The 20,661-nt window shown below is 41.5% G+C and overlaps 1 protein-coding gene and 1 pseudogene across 3 annotated transcripts in view; one reads left to right on the top strand and one right to left on the bottom strand.

Annotated features, from left to right (window-relative positions):
* The first annotated feature begins 10,231 nt into the window (after window positions 1-10,231).
* Window positions 10,232-20,661, top strand: part of MARCHF6 (membrane associated ring-CH-type finger 6) — a 76,283-nt gene continuing 65,853 nt past the window's right edge. The window contains exons 1-2 of one of the 3 annotated variants that reach the window (XM_032625688.1): window positions 10,254-10,490; window positions 11,229-11,346. Coding sequence is in view for 2 of the 3 variants with exons in the window: in XM_032625686.1 (XP_032481577.1) it covers window positions 19,094-19,124 (31 nt within the window). In the remaining variant the exon portion in view is untranslated. Of the gene's footprint in view, window positions 10,491-11,228; window positions 11,347-18,988; window positions 19,125-20,661 lie in introns of those variants that run through there. The other 2 variants (XM_032625687.1, XM_032625686.1) reach the window with 2 other exon arrangements.
* LOC116750712 lies at window positions 20,167-20,531 on the bottom strand (annotated as a pseudogene).

Raw genomic sequence — 20,661 nt, 5'->3', positions numbered from 1 at the left:
TCTGGAGCCAGCAAATCAATATTGAGGTTCAGATTGGTGGGGAAGCATGAGTATTAGTTTGACTGCTGTAACAAGTTGCCACAGACTAGGTGGCTTAAAACAACAGAAATTTCTCTCTCACAGTTCTGGAGTCGAGAAGTCTGAAATCAAGGTGTTAGCAGGACAACATTTCCTACAGAGGCTCTGAGGAAAATCCATTCCTTGCTTCTTTCAGCTTCTAGTGGCTGCTGGTCTTCCTTGACCTGTGACTGCATCACCCCAATCTTTGCTTTCATCTTCACATGGCCTTCTCCTCTGTGTGTCTCAAATCTCCCTCTGCCTCACTCTTATAAGGACACCTGTCATTGGATTTATGGTCCACCTGGATAATCCAAGATGACCTCATCACAAAATCCTTAATTTAATTACATCTGTAAGGACTGTTTTTCTAAATAAGGTAACATTCACAGGTTCCAGGGATTAGGGCGTGGATGTGTTTTGGAGGGCCACCATTTGGCCCATGACACTCATCTCCCAAGGCAAGAACATTAAAAAGTTCATAGTTCACTCCTGAAAATGCTTGTTGACTGCCATGGAGCTCCCAAGACGTTCTGGAGCTGAGCCAATGAGCTCACGTGGAACAGCCCATCATCCAGCCACCCTTGGAGGTGGCATTTACTGCCAGCTTGCAGCAATCTGGTATAGCTGGGATATCCAACAGAGCTTCAAGAAATTCCTGGGCTAAAGGATCCTCTGCATGTGGAAGTCTTCATGGCCAACGTAGATACTTTTCTACTCGCAAAGGTGGACCACTTGGTCCATTTATCCTCGGGGTCCTTGGGGCTTGTATAGTTTAGCATTTATCAGAGTGCATGCCCAGGCACTCCAGCTGTGTGACATGGCCTCTGAGAAAAGAGTTCAGTGACCAAGGACATGCGAACAACACTGGGGACCATATTCCCTCTTGAGGATGCTCAACACATTTTAATCGATTAAAGGCACCCAGAAATCCTATGGTAGAGAAGCCCAGTATTTCCCAACTTGCCTGCAACTCTTTACAACTCATAAATCATACTTGGCTTTGGAAGGGAAATCTATTGGAAAGGAAATGTATGAGCATGTGTTTGCACTGTGTCTTCTGTGTTGGCAGAATGAGGGAATGTCAGATTATGCCTCCTTTCTGACCTTATTTGCAATCTCAGAGCTTGTTTTAATCTCTGACTCTAATGGGCTCTGGTCTCTGCTCCGCACCAGCTCCCCTGCTGACACGTTGCTTCATCCCAGGATTCAGCTGTGTTTGCCCAGGACTTACTGACTTGCTTGATGTTACAGCAGAGAGCACAGAACTCTCTGTTATGCCAAGTCCTCTGAGGCCCTCCTCACATTCTGCTCCTTTACCATAGTTGAGGGACATGTGGGTGAGCTTTGTGTAAACGGCACCAAATAAAGCATCTTCTTTATCTGCTTCATTGAGTAATAAGTTTAGATGTGGCAACTCAATCTAAATTTGTGTGGCTTAAGCCCAACTTCTCTTTTTCTTCCTTTGGTCTCTTCGGAAGGAACTCTCAAGGCCCTGTTACATCACATGGACAGTCAGGACGCTGTCACTTGGGAAGAACTGCAGGTGTCAACCGTGATTTGCCTTTCTCTTTCTCCTTTCCTTCCTTCCTTCTTCCCTCTCTCCCTCCCTCCTTCCCTCTCTTTCCTCCCTCCCTCTCCTTCTTTCCCTCCTTCCTTTCTTTCTTTCTTTTCATTTTCTTTCTCCTTCTTACCTTCCTTCCTCCCTCTCTCCCTCCCTCCTTCCCTCTTCCTTTTTTCATTCCTTCCCTCCCTTTCTTCCTTCCTCTCTCTTCTTTCCTTCTCTCTCTTTTCTTTCTTTCCTTTCTTCCCTCCGTCCCTCTTCTTTGCTTCCCTCCCTTTCTTCCTTTCTTCCTTCCTTCCTTCCCTCCCTCCCTCCCTCCCTCTCTCTCTCTCTCTCTCTCTTTCTTTCTCTTTCTTTCTTTCCAAGAATTAGGAGATTGACACAAACAGAACAAGGTTTTATTTCATTGGAAAAATTACAGGAGACTTTTTCCTTAATGGCCATACCATACGGCTTGTGGGATCTTAGTTCCCCAACCAGCGATCAAACCTGCACCCGCTGCATTGGAAGCGTGGAGTCTTAACCACTGGACTGCCAGGGAAGTGCAAAAATTACAGGAGAAATTTTTAATAAAGAGCTTAGAAGGTTTTGTAAGATACACTTGTCATTACAAATATCAACAAGAATGTTTTTAATGATAGCATGCACTTCCAAATTTAAGAATAATTTAAAATTTTGGCTGTCCTACTTCGTGAAAAAGATATAAATGAAAGAATATGAAGGACTGTGGCTTTCATGTTTTACTCCACAGATTCTTTTGTTTTACTTAAAAAAATATTTTCTTTTGGCCATGCCACAGGGATGTGTGATCTTAGTTCCCTGACCAGGGATCAAACCCAGGCCCCATGCATTGGAAGCATGGAGCCTTAACCACTGGACCACCAGGAAAGTCTCTACTCATGTGTGATTAATGAATGGTGAGACTCAGTAGCCAACACTTTAACCAAGTGATCAAACTCGGCATCAGTAATCATGGTCCAACCTGACATTTTGGCCTCCCGATTTGCTACCATGTGAAAAACACATCATCTATAAAATATTCTTGCTAAAAAATGTTTAACTTTAGTCATATCAAGCCTCTAGGCTAACTTCCAGTTTATAGGAAATACAGGGGCTAAAGGAACAGTTAAATGACACCAGGACAAATCAATCAGACAAATCTAGAATGAAGGACATTGTATAAAACAACTGTCCTGTGATTTTCCAACAGGGATTGTCATCGAAAAATGAAAGGTACAAGGACTGTTTTAGATTAAGGGAGACTATGTAGGCTTAAACCAGTGGCAATGCATGAAGGTCAATTGAATGCTTGTTCAAAAAAAAAATTCAAAACAAAACTATAAAAGACATTCTTGGGACAATTATAGAAACTTTAGATTCTAGATGTTGTTATGGTGTGGCAATGGGTTTAAAGGACATTATTCTAACTGTAGGAGATACATGCTAAAGTGCTTAGGGGGAAAGTTGTTCATACACATACTTTCCAATGACACAGAAAAAAAACTATAGTTAAAATACATATGGATAAATCTTAATAATTGTTGAATCTAGGTTGAGGGCATATAGGTGTTCATTGTATTATTCCTTCAACTTTTCTGTATATTTGAAAATGTTCATAATAAAATGTGCAGAAAAAAACTGGTCTTGAAGGCCTTCATCTCAGTAACATTTTGGCTTAAATTGCAAGTAATTTTTATTTGAATATTGTATCTGAATATGTTAGGGATAAGAAACACTTGGTACCTTGTTGTGATGATTGGATTTGACTCCATGTAGCTCCTTGTTGAGACTATCTGCCTGAAGCATTGAAACTGAATTCATAACTGAGAAGTGCAGATGTAGAAGTAAAGACACACCAAACCTTATATATCACTGTTGTTCAACTGATATTTCAGCTACCTTATGAATGTGTCTCTTGCTAAGAAAGGCATTCATATACATGTTGCTATTTCAGCAACAAAAAGTATCTACTGGAAAATTATGCTTTGCTTATTCAGCCAATATTTATTGACTTACTACTACATGTCCAGACCTGTGTTGGCCTAAGGGAAACATCAGTAAATGAAAGGGGGCCACGGCTGTTGAAGATCCACAGCCATTGACTTCCAAGTGCACAAGGACAGATGTAGCCTCATTCATGCTAATGCAGAATTCTCTAAAGATTTTGCTTGTGTACGCCCTAAAAAATTATTACCTTCATTTGTTGATAAAAATTTTTCATTGTATGTTTAAATGGCAGCAAAGATGTAATTCTGGCATAAAATTGATATTTTAAAATTGTTTCATCACTTTTTTTCAAAAAAGGTCCTAGTAAGTATACTTTCTTTACAATCTTTGTCTGGTAATCCCATATCTGAAGTCTTTGTAGGATGGTTTCTGTTATCTGTACGTTCTTGTTTGTATACATATATATATATATCCCAGATATGGGATTACTATATTGTATCTTCCAGGTACTTAGGGGTCCCAGTAGTTCAGGATCATTTTGAACTAAATTTATTGCTTGAGATTATTTGGTTACTGGCGTGTCATGAGTTTGAGGTGCAATCCATGCCAGGGTTGGTTCGTGGGTATAATTTAATAAGGTTCAGCAAAACCAAATTTTCCTAAAAGTTTCAGAGAGGGGGTCTAACTTTTGGTTCACTATTCCTCCTGAGATCGCAGTTCTGGAGGCCCTGGGGGAGAATCCTGGTAGGTCTCTTAACAGATGTTTCACCATGAGCAGGCTCTGGGCTTTGACAGTTGTTATTCTTGCTCCTGGAAGCTGTCAAAATTCAGGTTCAAAGTTTGCCTGTAATCAGCAGAGCAAAAGCAACTGCCTTGTTCCATTTATCCCATCCTTAGATTCCGGCCTGCTAGTTGCTTTACCATTTTTGTCAACTCTTCAGTGGTTTTACAAATATGTTAATATTTTATCAAGTATTTTCAACTGTTGGTCTAAATAACCTAGCCTGCTATATTCTTGGAAAGGGAAGTAAACATCATCATTTTTCTCAATACTTTAAATGAGAAGCTCTTCTAACCTGAGGTTTCTGCCTGGACTTGAAGGCAACCATGAACTCCTGGAAACTGTGTGCAACATTTTGTGTTTATGCAGTTTTTCTGGGAAAAAAGCCCACAGATTTTGTCAGATAGTCAAAGGTGCGAATGACTGAGACTCCCCAGATCTGAGAACCACTGCTTTATAGTTCCATTAGCACGTAGCAATTTTAATTTAAAAAAATGATTTCAGAATAATTTCAGACTCACAGAAGAGTTGCAAGTACAGTCCAAAAAAACTCCGATATTGCCTTTACCCAGATTCACCAACTTTTAACTTCTTTCTCTCTCTCTCTCTCTCTCTCTCTCTCTCTCTCTCTCTCACACACACACACACACACACACAGTCTTTTTCTAAACCATTTCACTACAAGCTTCAGACCTGATTCTACACCACCCCTAAATACTCTAATGTGCATTTCCCTAAACAAGGACCTCCCAAGAAGTCAGAAAATCAACACCGATACAACACTACCATTCAAAGAAACTATTCAAATTTTAGTTTTGCCAACTGTCCCGCAAATGTCTTTCTTAGTTTTCATGTCTAGGATTCCTTCATACATTGCATTTAGTTGTCATGTCTCTTTGGCCTCCTCCAATCTGGAATAGTTCCTCAGTCTTCTGTCTATCACGTCCTTGAGAGTTTACGAGAATACAGCCCTTATATTCCGTAGGCTGACACTCAACTTGATTCCACTGGATGCTGCCTCATGCCCAGACTCAGGCATGCATTCCTGACAAACTTCAATTTTCTCATTATGTCAATCTGTCCCATCACTGGTGATGTTGACCTTGATCATCTACTCATGTTGATGTCTTCACTGTAAAACTACTACTTTTCTTTTTAACTGTTGGAAAATGTTCCAATAATATGCTAAAATCCTGTTCCTCATTGAAACTTCACCCATTCTTAGCCTCCATTGACAACTCCAGTCTGAACCACTAACAGGTTGGTAAGTGATTTTCTGTTTATATCATTCCTTTTACATTTATTGGTTGGCATTATACTGCAAAGGAAGAGCTTTTTTCTCTCCCTACTGATTTATATCATGATGAGCTCATGGATTCCTATTTTACTTAATAGGTTATAATCTGTTACTGTAATATTTATTTTCATGCTCAAATTGTCCTCAGCATGGCCAACGGGAGCCTCTTTGAGCCAGTTTCTTTATCCTTTTAGCATGACCCTATCACTTTTTGAGCCTTTCCTTAATTTCTGCACAAGATGTTCTAGGCTTATCTTGTAGTTTTCCTGCTTCAGCCCTAAAATCTGACATTTCTTCAGAGTCTTGGTTCCTCTTTTTTTTCCCATATAAATATTTTTTGAAACTTTTGAACTTTATTATTTTTTAGAGCAGTTTAAGGTTCACAGCAAAAGTGAGAGGGAGGTACAGAGATTTCCATATACCCCTACATAGGCTCCCCATTATTAACATTCCCCATGGTATATTTGCTATGATTGATAGACACATCATAATCACCCAAAGTCCATAGTTTGCATTACAGTTCACTCTTGGTCTATTATTATGGATCATACAGTCTTGGTTCCTTTTAGTGGAGCATGGTATTAGAAACCAAAATCTGTATACTCAGTGTGCCCATAGCTACTGAGGTATCACTGCATGTCTGTCGTCTCAGAGGACAGAACTAGGAAATGTATATAACGTACACATAATATTAAATATTATATATTTCCTAGCATATATATTTAATGTCTGATATATATTATATATGATATTTATAGACATACATATATAGTTGAGCCTTGAATAACACTGGTTTGAACTGCATGGGTCCACTTATACTCAGATAGTTTTTCAATAAATATGTACTACAGTACTACACCATCTGAGGTTGGTTGAATCCAAGGATGTGGAACCACAGATATGAGGGCTGACTATAAAGTTATACTCAGCTTTTCAACTGAGCAGTGGGTCAGTGCCTCTAATCCTCACATTTTTCAAGGGTCAACTATATATATTTCTATATTTGTTTACATTTTTAAAAATGAGTTCCTAATGATACCTATATTTCCAATCCAACACCTCAGGGTTCTTTCTAGCCTTCCCCTTTTCCATATTAGTATTTTCTCCAACAGTGGGAAATCTGGTCATCATTATTCAACATAATCAATTGTCCAACCACACCAGTCTTCTCTCTCTGCCACCCGCATGCCTCTCCCTTCAGCATCCATGTTCTTGCCCACATTAGTGTCGTGTCTCATAGCAGGAAGGGAGGAGAAATGGAATAGAAAAATGGAAGGGAAGGGAAGATGAGATGAGAGGGAAAGGAAGATAGGAAGGAAGGAAAGAGTTTAATGTTAAGATAATGCCATAAACTGCCTTCAATTATTTACAGACGTTAATGTTAAGCTTATAGTAAGGCACTTAATTATCATACGTATACTTGGTCAGCAGCGATTCTGTGCAACTGTTGCAAAGTCTTGGGCTTCTATCTAGACATGGGCTCATGGTAAAAAGTTGAGAGTTTAGTGGCAGTGTTAAGAGTGTGGCTGCAAATGGCAAACAGGTGAGGTTTAATAATTAGAGGTCTGAAGATAAAGACAGACCTGTGCTTTAATTTTGGTTCCTCTTCTACATATGGCCAAAAGCAAGTTACTTATCAGCTGTCTCAGATTCTTCATCTGTGAAATGGCTACAATATTTGCTTTGCAAGATTGCTATTAACGTTCATTGGACATAATAGGGAGTTAGGTTAATTACTGTTGTTAGTTTGAGTTAGTGCTCAAAAAATTATACTGTTGTCTTCCCACACATCCCCTGTTGCTCCTTTGATTGTTATATGGAGATCCAGAATTACTAAGCTATAGTATCCTCATGGCACAGTGCACACACACACACACACACACACACACACACACAGAGGCTGGAACCACACGTATGCTACACCTTTAAGTGTCTCTTTTGATCAAAATGACTTTTTCTCAGGTTGAAATTCTGTATGAATTCTAACTGGTTTCCTTGGATAAAAGTGTGGCAAATAAAAATATTTCTATATCATCTTGGTGCCCTTGTTTGAAAACAACGAGAATTCTAATTATAATGCGTATCTATTGTTTTGTCTTCCCTTTTCTTGTGGGAAATGTTCTTTCTGCACTTCAGTAATGTAGTTCAATGGCGGTGTACACGTTATGTTCTTACAGACCCTCATCATTTGGTTCAGGGATGGGCACTTAGCTGGACCAATGAACTGTCCTTCCCCAGGAATTGTTGAGACCAGAGATCATCGCCTTCAGCCTGTCTGATGGTGAGGCTGAAGATATGACCTTGAGAGCTAACAGGGGCCTTGTCTCCAGCCATGTGGAGGAAGCTGGTGGGACAACAAGAAGCTGATGTGCAGAGAGAAGCAGAGCAGAGGGATGGGGGCAGAGAGGGGACTCTGGTTCCAGCAATTCCTGGGGCCCACTGGACCACTACCCTTGTCACAGTTTGTTCATGTCCACAGTCCATTCCTCCCTTTTGTCTACTAGCTTAGTTGGTAACCAAGAGAGGTCTGACTGCCTTATGTATCTCAAAGGGTTTGTTGTGAGGACCAATGCCTGGCGCATAGTAGGGACTCAACAAATATTGGTTGATTACTCTTAGGGTTAACCTCCAAATGAAAAATGAAAAAGGTTGGGGCAATTCTCAACTGTAGAAGTAACCTTCCTTTGAGCATCACAAAGGAAGACACAGAAAGACAAAAGGAGGGAGCCCTCCACCCACACCGCATACACCCACATCCCTCCAATCCTAACCCAAGTCTACTGCCTGGAGGTTCACATACCTGCCCGGAAAGACCATCAGCACTTCCTTCAGTAAATCTCGAAGTCTACCTCTCAGAATCCTTCCTGCTTTTGCTGTACAACCCCTGAGGCTGGGTCTGGTGGTCCTGAACTGTGACCCACTGTGAGTGGTCTGCCACAGGCCTTACAGGGTATGTGAGTGCTCTGTCCTGTTGGGCGGGAGGGGTGGGGACTGGGGTATGAGCCTCCTTCAGATTCCATTCCTTGGGAGATAATATAGTCTAAACATATTTAAGAAAAGGCTTAAATATGCTCAGTTCTCAAGGTCAGCCCTTGAAATCAGCGGGCCTCCATTTTTATTTTTTTTTACCAGGTTATTTTTTATTTTTTTTATTATTATTTTTAAATTTTGGCTGTGTTGGGTCTTCATTTCTGTGCGAGGGCTTTCTCCAGTTGCGGCAAGCAGGGGCCACTCTTCATCGCGGTGCGCGGGCCTCTCACTATCGCCTCTTGTTGCAGAGCACAGGGTCCAGACGTGCAGGCTCAGCAGTTGTGGCTCACGGGGCCTAGTTGCTCCGCGGCATGTGAGATCTTCCCAGACCAGGGCTCGAACCCGTGTCCCCTGCATTGGCAGGCAGATTCCCAACCACTGCGCCACCAGGGAAGCCCGGGCCTCCATTATCGTGTCAAGACTTTGAATTCTCTCCTACCTCAGGTAACATGAGTGACACTGGTCAAATCAGTGACATCAGTCTTCAAGGGCTGCTCTCTCTACAGAGGATTCCACTTCGTTATTTTTATTCTAAGTCTCATTCTGATTGATGAGGCTTGGGGGAGGGCGTCTTCCCAACTCCTTCACTCACACAGATGGAAAAGAGACCGCTAGCATTCCTGAATGTATCATGTATCTAATCTATATGCAAGTCATCTGCATATTCTTTAAAATAGATTTCCTTGGGATTAGAGACACCATTAGTTCTACTCAGGCGATTCTAACTTGTTATTTTCTACATAGTTCTTCATTTAGACAAAAAGCCAGGGATTACAGTGAGGAAAGGTGCTGTACTGATGGAAGCAGAGCTCAGTCCGAAGCAATTTAGCTCCGGCCAGAGAAGCGTCCGACACGCAGTGTTATCAAGCCCTGTCTGTATCTGAACCGATTTCCCTTAGAGGAGAGTGCTGCAGCCTCCAGCCTAAGCAGGTTATTGAAGCAGTCCTTCCAGTCAAATGAAGAAGTTTCCCTTCTTCATTTGTGTGGCACAGTTAGAGCTTGCCTTTTTAATTTCAGTGATATTTCAGTACTTCCTCAAAACGTGCATCAGAAGTGCCCGCGTGGGGAACAAAAATGCGTATCCCTGGGCCGACTCCAAACACGCGGCACCAGAATCTTGGGGCAGGAGGGAGGGGGACGCCGAACTCGTATTTTCACAGGCGCCCGGGTAACTAATTCTTCAGCTCTGAGACCCGCTTTTGTCTGCACCGTGCCCGCCCGGCGCTGGGCTCGCCACCTCGCCGTCAGGCGCTCGCTCCCGCTGCTCTCCTCCCTCAGCTCTGCGCCTTCTTTGTTGCCTCCCTCGGGGTCATTAGAACTCAGCTCCTTCTAAGGTTTCAGCCCCATTGCCCCGCGCAGCCCGCGGGACAAAGCCCGTGCGGCCCGCCACCCACGAGAGCTGCCACCCGCTGTCTGCGAGGGGCGCCGCAACGCCCCCACAGCCGCCACCCACCGAGCCAACGAGCCGCGGCCGCCGCCGGAAGTGACGGCACCTGTCGTTGACGCGCCCCGCCCTTTCCGCCTCCGCGCCCCGCCCAGGCCTCTCCCCTCCGCCCTCCCCGCCCCTCCCCCTCCCCTCCCTCACCCGCTTTCTGTCAGCCTTTCTCCCTCTCCCTGTCCCCCTCTCTCCTTCCTCTAGCTTCCTCTTTCGCACCTGAGCAACGCACCTGCCTGGGCCCGGCTCCGCTCCCTCCTCCCTCCTCCCTTACCCCCGCCCCGGCTGGAAGGCTTCGGCCTCCGCCGCGGGAGCTTGGCGGCTGCGTCACCGCCGCCCCCCCTCGCCGCCCCAGACAAGATGGACACCGCCGAGGAAGGTAAGTCGGCGGCGCCCGCGCCCTTGCTCTGGCGACCGGATTCGGGCCGGGCCCGCGCCCGGTCCGCGGCGCTCGAGGCAGGCGGCGGGCGGAGCGGCGGGGGCGCCTCGGCTTGGGGCGGGCGCGTGGGGACGGCGGCGCGACCCGGCGGGCGGGATGAGGCGCCCGGGCCGTTTGCCCGCCGAGCGGCGGGCTCGAGGGGCGGCAGGGAGCAGGAGGTGACCCCTTGGCGCCCCCGGCCGTTTCTCGCCGGCGCGCGCGCGCGGAGCTCAGGACCCCTACCCGGGCCGGGGGCGTCGGACTGAGGTGGCCGCGGCCGGCGTGGCTCCCCGCCCCCTCTGTCCCGCCAGTCCCGGGTGGTGGGGGGGACGGCGCCGTGGTCGCTGCACGAAGTCTGGGGGCGTTTTCCACGCCCTTCCCCACTCGGTTTTGTTTTTCTTTATGTCGCTTTGCCCCTCGCTCTCCGGGCCCGACCCTTTCACGATAAAACTTCTTTGTTGACTGAAACTTCGCGAAAAATACCCCGCCAGGTGACGGCCTGGTGGAGTGACTCCGTATTTAAAATAAACCTTGCCCTCTGCTTGCGTGGCCCCTAGTTGTTTGTTTACTAAGCGAGGCAGAGGCAGGGCCACCGGGGTTATTCGAAGCAGGAAGGCTCTTTGTTTCGGTGTAGTTTATTTTGTGCTTAGTTTCTGGCACCAATAAGCAGAGTTTTGTGTGTCTGTTTTGCTTTGTGAGTGCGTGTGTTTTGGATGTGGCTGTTCTGGAACAAGCTGACTCTTGTGAACTGAATACTGAAGTGAAGACATGACTGAACATCTGTGACTATTGAAACGCATTTGCTGATCCCGCGAAGGTAGTTTTTAAGCAGTTTTATCTTTTTGGAGTTTATCGAATAATTGCGTGAGTCTATAGAGGAAATTCCTAATCGCTTTCCTGTTGTTGCGGTTATCGGTGAAGATACATTTATGCTTTGGGTTTATTATGTGGGGATATGATAAGCATCTTGCAACCTTACAGGTTGCGATTTTGATGATTTTAGATGAAGGTCGTTGGGGACTATCGTGATGTGCAATAATGGGTGATGAAAAGTTTGATGTCTGTATATGTGATGCGTGGAGGGGATCAATTTATCATTTTTTTAAAGACGTCTTTCCTTCGATAGGAAGAACCTCAACTGTAATGATATTTGCATGTTATACTTGACAGTTTACAAAGCATAGTTACATGCCTTCACATTTGATCTAAGATCCCTATGGAGTAGGAAGGTATTATTATCTTTTATAGGTGTGGAAGTTAGTTTAGTTGTTTTAATAGTTTGTCCAAGTTTCACACCCTAGTAAGAGAAAGATTTGAACCTAGGTATCCTGATTACACAGTTTTCCTTTCATTATGGCTCAGTTGTTTTTATTATGTGCCGTGAGTGAAAGGTAATCACCACAGGCGACTCCTTTGGAAAAAACAGTAAAGTGAAACTGCTGAGGAGGTTAGGAATTACTTTCTTTTGACAGGTGGTCCTAGTGTGTACATTTCCATCTACATCCATACATCCTTTTGGATTCAAATTTTAATGACTCAGTCTAGTAATGCATGTGTTTATTGATTTATCAATTGATATATACTGGCATGTTTTATTAAATTCCCATTCTTTGAGCTTAGGCACTTAGTAATTGCATACACTTATGGTATGATAGTGGTGATTCAGGAATTGCAGAATCACAAAGCTGGAATCATGAAAGAAATATTTTCTGAGTGTTTCTAGTGCACTGCCACCCCCCTCAGTCAGGGTGAGGTACAAATGATATTTATTTACTGACTTGAACACTGTTCTCTATTGAAATAACTGACATTTACCGAGGACTTGATGGATGGTATGTACTTCACTAAACATTTTATACACATCTCATTTAACTCTCCTAAGACTGTTAGGTAGGCACCATTCCCTTTTTACAGATGAGGAAACTGAGGGTTAGTATGATTAAACAACTTGCCCAAGGTCATACAGGTAACATGGCAGAGGCAAGATTCCAACTCAGGTCTGTCAGAGTCCGTGGTTAAATTTATAAGTGGATACCCAGTGTCCAGTGTTGAGATGACAGTATTTTTGTCACTCCCTTTATAAGATGAATCATCTACATAATTTGACAAAGCTTTACTTTGCATTTGTTTTATGACACTGTTAGTCATGAAATGAAAGTGAATTTTAATACTGCTAATGCCTGATTTTGCAAAATTCCAAATTGGAAGTCTTCTGAAATTTTCAAAGCTAATGTAAATTTAACTTGAAAAAATGCTGGAAGAAAAGGGAGGATTACAGAAGATTTCAGGATAAAAATGACAAAGTGAAGACACCAAAAAGCTTGGAAACTTCTGTTTGCTAAATGAGTTATTACAGTTTATTTCTTAAATTAAAAAATGCAATTGGGTTTTTGATTATAAAAGAAACTTTTTTTGGTAGGAGACTTGGAAAATATGGCTAAACATAAAATAAAAATTTTAAAAATCTTTAAATTTTATCACTCGTTAAAAACACTGATGATGTTGTTTACTTATCTATTTTTTAATATGTTAATCTGAGCAAACGAATCTGAAATACCAACCTGCAAAGAGATTGTTAAGCGCTTCCATCTCTTAAAAATTGCATGTTGCTTTCCTCTATTGGTACCATATATGATGTTACAATGTTCAGAATGTTTCATATTTGTAGTAAACAAGACTGAATTCTATTAGAAAATTGGTTGTTTGCCAGATGGACTTTGACCCTTCATATTTTGTGTTTGCTAGGTATTAAAGATCTCTAAAGTGTTCAGTGTATTGTTTTATTTTTGTAAAATCAACAGTTTTATAATCTATTCTCATAATATAGCCATGCCTTGTTTTATTGTGTTCATTTTATTGAGCTTTGCAGATATTAATTTTTTTTTACAAATTGAGAGTTTGTGGCAACCCTGCATCGAGTAAGTCTATAGGTGCCATTTTTCCTGAAGCAGTTGCCCACTTCATGTCTCTGTGTCGCATCTTAGTAATTCTTTTAAATATTTCAGATTTTTTCATTATTATTATATTTGTTATGGTGATCTGTGATTTACTGTTGTAATTGTTTTGGGACACCATGAACTGTGCCCACAAAGACTGTGAACTTAATAGATAAATGTGTGTATTCTCACTGCCCCACCAACTTCTGTTCCCATCTCTTTTTTTCTCCTTGGGGCCTCCCTATTCCCTGAGGCCCAACAATATTTAAATTAGGCCATTTAATAACTGTAATGATCTCTAAGTGTTCAAGTGAAAGGAAGAGTCTCATGTCTCTCACTTTAAGTCAAAAGTTAGAGATAAGTAAGATTAGTGAGGAAAGCATGTTGAAATCCGAGATAGGCTGAAAGCTAGGCCTCTTGCACCAGTTAGCCAAGTTGTGAATGTAAGGGAAAAGTTCTTGAAAGTTAAAAGTGTTCCTGCAGTGAACACATGGATGATAAGAAACAGCCATATTGCTTATATAGAGAAAGTTTTAGTTGTCTGGAGAGAAGATCAAACCAGCTACAACAGTCCCTAAAGCCAAAACCTAATCCAGAGCAAGGCTCTAACTCTCTTCAGTTCTGAGAAGGCTGAGAAAGTTGAGGAAGCTGCACAAGAAAAGTTTAAAGCTAGCAGAGCTTGGTTCATGAGGTTTAAGGAAAGAAGTTGTCTCCATAACACCAAAGTGCAAAGTGAAGCAGCAAATACTGACGTAGAAGCTGCAGCAAGTTATCCAGAAGATCCAGCTGAGATAATTCTTGGTGGTCACACTGAAAAACAGATTTTCGGTGTAGAGGAAACAGCCTTATATTTGAAGCAGATGCCACCTAGGACTTTCATAGCTAGAGAGGAGACGTCAATGCCTGGCTTCAGACCTTCAAAGGACAGGCTGATTCTTACTGGGGCTCATGTAGCTAGTGACTTGAAGCTGAAGCCATTGCTCATTTACCATTCCAAAAATCCTAGGGCGCTTAAGAATTATTTTTAATCTACTCTGCCTGTGTTCGGTAGATGGAACAACAAAGCCTAGATGACAGCACATCTGTTTACAACATGGTTTACTGAATATCTTAAACCCACTGTTGAGACCTACTGAAAGGAACCTACCTACGGTTCCTTTCAAAATGTTATTGCTTATTGACAATATACCTGGTCACCCAAGAGCTGTGATGGAGATGTACAACAAGATGAGTGTTGTTTTCATGCCTGCAAACACAACACCCATCCTGTAGCCCATGGATCAAGAAGTAATTTCAACTTTCAAGTCTTATTATTTAGGAAATGCATTTCATAAGGCTATAGCTGCCATAGATAATGATTCCTCTGATGGATCTGGACAAAGTAAATTGAAAACATTCTGGAAAGGATTCACCATTATAGATGCCATTAGTGATTCTAACACAACATTGTAAATCAACTATACTTTAATAAAAAAAAATTAAAAAAAAGAACATTTGTAATTCATGGGAAGAGGCAAAAATGTCAACATTAATAGGGGTTTGGAAGTTGATTCCAGCTGTCATGGATGATTTTGAGGGGTTCAGGACTTCAGTGGAGGAAGTAACTGCAGATGTGGTACAAATAGCAAGAAAAATAGAATTAGAAGTGGAGCCTGGAGACGTGACTGAATTCTGTAATCTCATGATAAAATTTTAACAGATGAGGAGTTGCTTTTTATGGATGAGCAAAGAAAGTGGTTTCTTGAGACAGAATCTACTCCTAGTGAAGATGAAATGAAAAGTTGTTGAAATGACAACAAAGCATTTAGAATATGATGTAAACTTAGTTGGTAAGGCAGCGGCAGGGTGTAAGAGGATTGACTTCGATTTTGAAAGAAGTTCTGTTAGGTAAACTGCTCTCTATCATCAAATATTTGAACTTCAGAGCTTGAGGAGATCTTAGATCTTCCTCATTTTATCGACTAGGAATCTGATCCTGCAAAGCACTGATATTTTTCAGTTTAAAAAAAAAATCTGTTCTTTGCTCAAGGATATACATTTTTTAAAAGTAAAAGCACTGCAACATTGGAGTAAATGTTGCAAGTATTGATGTATGAAACTCTCATTAAGATATTAAACGTTTTGCCATAGTAGTGTGCTCTCATTTCAGCCCAGTGATATATAGAGCTGATGTTTTTCATTTTTCTAAATTACTGCTCACACTAGTAGAATGTAATATAAAATCTTAGCAGCCTATTTTTATGGACTGCCAAAACAATTGTTCTTTATGCTTTATGAGTCATATTCATTGGGAAGGGATGAAGCTGAACTTTATCATAGTTGATCATGTTCTATATCTATTATGGTAAAACCTTGAGGTGACTTAGATTTGGAAGTAATGAGTTAAAAGGATAGGAAGTTGTCAGAACCAGACAGCTAGTTACTGTCTTTCTAGAACCACATGGTCTTTCATCTCTGTTTCCCATAATGCCTGCTTCATTCTTCTTGCCACAGATCAACTTTCACTGCTTTGGCATGCTTACGGGCAAGCATACGTGCACTTATTTGACAAGTGTTTATTGAGCACCTGTTAACTAGCTAGGCACTATTTTATGCACTTGGGCTAGGCTGGTAACAAAATAGACAAAATCCCTTCTTTCATAGAGCCTACGTTCTTGTTTTTGGCTTGGTAGAGGAGGAGGGGAGGACAGAAAATAAACATGTAGTAAATTATATGGCATGATGAGATGGTTATACGTGCTGTGGAGAACAGTTAGTTGGGAGGGAACAAGATGGGCGAGAGAAGGATGAGATGAAGGTGGATTACAAAGGGGCATGAGTTAATTTTGGTGGTGATGGATATGTTCATTATCTTGATTGTGGTGACAGTTTTACCAGTGTCAAGCGTATCAAGTGATATCCTCTAAGTAAGCGTATTTTATTGGATGTCCGTTATTCCTCAGTAAAACTGTTTTTAAAAATGCATTGTCTTTTACTCATGCATGGCTTTTTAACCTCATGTATTGATGATTTGGTAGCTGTTGGATCAAGTTATGCAAATCTTCCAAATCTTGACACATTTTCCTGTGTAACATAAAAGTCACATTCATTAACGTTACCACGTATCTCAAAAAGGCTTTAGGTATTGGAGAAGCTGTCGTTCTTATTGTGGTGGATGTAGGTTTTCTAAAATCCTAATATTTGCTTGAAAGTTTTATTTTTGTCAGTGGCAGCAAATATTGTCAGTGTTTTCCTTGGTTCTTAGGCTCACTTCATTCTTTTATGACAGAATGCCTGCCGAATACCCAAATCTGTCTGAATAACTGTTGTTTGTCATTTTGTTATTGTTTTGTTTTTTTCCATAGTAAAAATGGTGTTTCGTGGGGGGTGGGGGTGGGGAAGCAGTTAGTTCAGCTGGTAACTCCAAAGAATAATACAAGTGCTTTTTCTTGAGACAAACACTGCTGTTGAGCCTGAGTCCAGGAGTGAGTCCACACTCTGTATTTTTCACCTAAAATTTCCACTTGGTTCTTCTTTAAATCTTCTTTTTCCTTGGCACTTTGGATCTAGTGAGGAGACAGAAAACACAGTAACTTAACTAGAGGAAGTTGAAAGAATTGTTAACCTATGATTAGAGAATAATTATAAAGATGTAAGGACTACTGTAAAGTGTACTGTGGGCCTGAGGGAAAATGTCCAAGTAAGGACAGACTGGCGAGGGGTGAGGGCCCCTCCTCACAGCTGTGGTTCAGACCTCATTGGAGAAGTATGGAGTTGTCCAAGCCAGAGCTAGTCCACAGTTTCTGGGTGAGCAGGAAACAGCCCTCCAGGGTGGATGCAGGAGACTCAAGGTTGATGGGTAGGCATGCAGACAGAGTTAGGGTACCACTGTGGGCTCAAGGCCTGGAGTGTGTTGAGCTGTTATCAGTAGGGCTGTGAGAAGTTGGTTACTAAAGCAAACCTACTGACAGGGCAGTGGGAGCAAGGAGTGCTCCAGTCCTCCTGTGTGGTCCCTTCAGCACCCTCTACCGACAAATTTATTTTTAAAAACTGTTTAAAAGAGTCCAGTCTCTTATCACTGAACAGGTGGTACTGAAGGGTAAATTTAGAGCTGAGAGGAAATACTCAGTACATTGATACTTGGCACACTCCTGCGAAAACTTGGGAGTTATTGCCTGTGCTGCTGAATTTGCATTTGCCCACTGCTGGCAAAATCCTCACCACGAACTCTAACTACTGCAGGAGTTCACAGTACCTGCAGTTAGCTGCCACTGCTGTTTTTAGAGCCAGAAGTAGGAAATGGCTTTACACCTTCCCACCATCTTATGATCCCACAGAAGAGCTTCTCATTGAAAGCATGTAACTCAAGCCTAGTCAGCAAGGCAGATGTAGTTTTCAGGCTTCCAGGAGCAATAGTATAGGTGAATGTTAGTTTTGTAATGATCAGTAATCTGGAGAGATAAGAAATAACTAAGCTTTGGGATATATGGAGAATTGGAATTTAAATGTATGCTTTCAAGGCCTAATTACCAAATCCATGTTAAAAAAAAATAGGTATACTTTCACAGTCAAAAAGGAAGTGTTTTTCACAGAATTTTAGCAGTTAAAATTTTCTTTTTCTTGTAATTGTAAAAGTAGCAATGAAACAGTAGAAACTTTGGGAAAACGGGAAGGAAATCACCCATGTTCTCATCTAACCAATATAATGGCTATCATTTTTTGTATTTTCTCTTTTAGGCTGTTTTGGGTTTTTTCCCTAGTTGTAAGAACAGTGTGTATTCATTTTTTTCTTCCTGCTTTGTTTACTTAACATTATGCAGATTTCCATATTGTCATATAACTGTTAATATTTGCTATTTTTAAGGGACTATAGACATTTGTGTAGTGAATGTACCACAATTTATGTAGTCACACTTCTGGTTTTAGCTATATAGGTTATCCACAGATATTTTGAATAATACTTTTTAATAATGTATTTTTAATATTTGTTTACTGTAATCGTAGCTACTAATTATAAAATATTTGTTGATAATCAGCTATTAAAAATCCTCTGTTACTGCAACCAGATGAATCAAGGTCAACATTAACAGTCATAAAAATCATGTTGATAATGTACCGTTCATATTCTGTGATGAAATGGCACTTTACCTATGTGATTTTCCTCCCCAGAACCCATAGCCCCACTCTAATCATGAGCAAAAACATCAAACCAATTCTGGGGACTTCCCTGGTGGTGCAGTGGTTAAGAATCTGCCTGCCAATGCAGGGGACAGGGGTTCGAGCCCTGGTCTGGAAGGATCCCATATGCCACGGAGCAACTATGCCCGTGTGCCACAACTACTGAGCCTGTGCTCTAGAGCCCGCGAGCCACAACTCCTGAGCCCACGAGCCATAACTACTGAAGCCTGCGTGCCTAGAGCCCGTGCTCCGCAACAAAGATAAACCACCGCAATGAGAAGCCTGCACACCGCAACAAAGAGTAACCCCCGCTCACCGCAACTAGAGAAAGCCCTCGTGCAGCAACGAAGATGCAATGCACACAAAAAATAAATTAATTAATTAAAAAAAATCAAAGTCATCAAAAACAAGGAAAGTGTGAGACACTGCCAGAGCCAAGAGACGACTAAGGAGACGTGACAACTAAATGTAATGTGGATTCTGGAACAGAAAATGACATTAGGTAAAGATCAAGGAAATCTGAATAAACCGTTGATTTTAGTTAATGATAGTGTGTCATTATGGGTTCATTAAGTGTAGTGGAACTACCATCCTAATGTAGGATGTTAATAAGAGGGGATACCGGGTACTGTGTACAGGGGAGCATTGTACTGTCTCCTCACATTTTCTGTAAGTGTAATCTGTTCTAAAAAATAAAGTGTATTAAACCCTTTGTTTATTAAATTATCACTAGTTTATCACCAGAAGGAAAGTGGAAACATTTTGAAACCTTATGTGAAACAATTTTCAGGATAGACAATGGCTTAAGAGTTAAGATGTACCCAAAGCTTTAAGAGTTGTTTTGCATTTTTTCTCATAGTAGATTCTTAGAATATATTTGGTGAACTGGATTTTTGGCTAAGAAAACTAACGGGATGGGCTAGCCTTGAGTGGGTGTTGACTTCCACAGCTGGCACCAACTTGATAACCTCTCACACTATTGGGTGTTCCCCCTCCCTTTCATCTCATGGGCTGCCTCCATATTCAGTCACTAAGGACTTGAAGGGTTCATTCAAAAAAAACTTTACTGAGCTAGGTACTGTGCTAGGAACTTCTAAAAGGTATGCTTTGTGAAGATATTAAGTATTCAAATAAAGCAACAAAAGTTGCCATAGGCGTTAACAGAAGAAATTTACCCTTGAAAACCAGGAAGAGCTTTGCTTTATTGTTCTAGGTAAGTTTGCATTCATAACCAGCAGAGTGCATTGATTTTACTTTGGCCTGAGCAAGATTTGTAATTTTACTGCATGTAAATTTGGTGGAGCCTTACTCCACCACAGAACATTATTTCATTTTTAGTGAAGGGCCTCAGGCTGCACCTTTTGTAGACTGCACTCTCCTTTTGTACCCTTGGCCTTGTTATTCTCTTGAGATTTTGGGTGGTGGGATTGATCCTGGTAAACAAAATAGATTATTTTTTCTTTGACTCCCCTCCCCCTTTTCTCCATTGAGGCATTTTATTTGCACATTGTTATATACTCCTAGGGAAAAAAATTACGGGATTTCTCTCCTGTGTGTTTTTGTCTTGTTTCTTCATGGTCGTCATGCTAGCTGAGGTTGTCAGTACAGTGAAACCAAGCTAGAAGAATGGAAGTAGGTTATTTTGACAGTTTCCTAGATTTTTGAGTTGCACTTCAAATCTGGGCCTGATCACTCCATGCTTGTTTAACTTGCCTGTGAGGTTCACAGTAATTTTCCCAGCTCTGTGATCATCAGTGATTTGAAATTTGGCAATGAAAGCGTGCTTCATCATTGCAATTAGAAACCAGATGATTTTGAAGCATAGCCTGACAAGAACCTGGCATTTGTCTCTCTTTTCAGCATTGTTAATGCTCTTGAGAGCATCAGCCAGGTCATTCATGCACACCATTGCGGTAGCACGGAAAGATGGTGAAAAGAGTTTTCTTTGACTTTCTGTGTTGGTGGTGGTTGTGCTTGTTTTAGTTTTTGTTTTGTGAAGCAGCTAAGATCTTTTGTAAAATAGGATAGGCTAATTTATG

The sequence above is a fragment of the Phocoena sinus genome, chromosome 3 (genome assembly GCF_008692025.1).
Source record: "Phocoena sinus isolate mPhoSin1 chromosome 3, mPhoSin1.pri, whole genome shotgun sequence".
In the NCBI taxonomy this organism is placed as follows: domain Eukaryota; kingdom Metazoa; phylum Chordata; class Mammalia; order Artiodactyla; family Phocoenidae; genus Phocoena; species Phocoena sinus.
The sequence above is the reverse complement of the archived record's forward strand: the minus strand, read 5'-3'. Positions and strand labels throughout refer to the sequence as shown.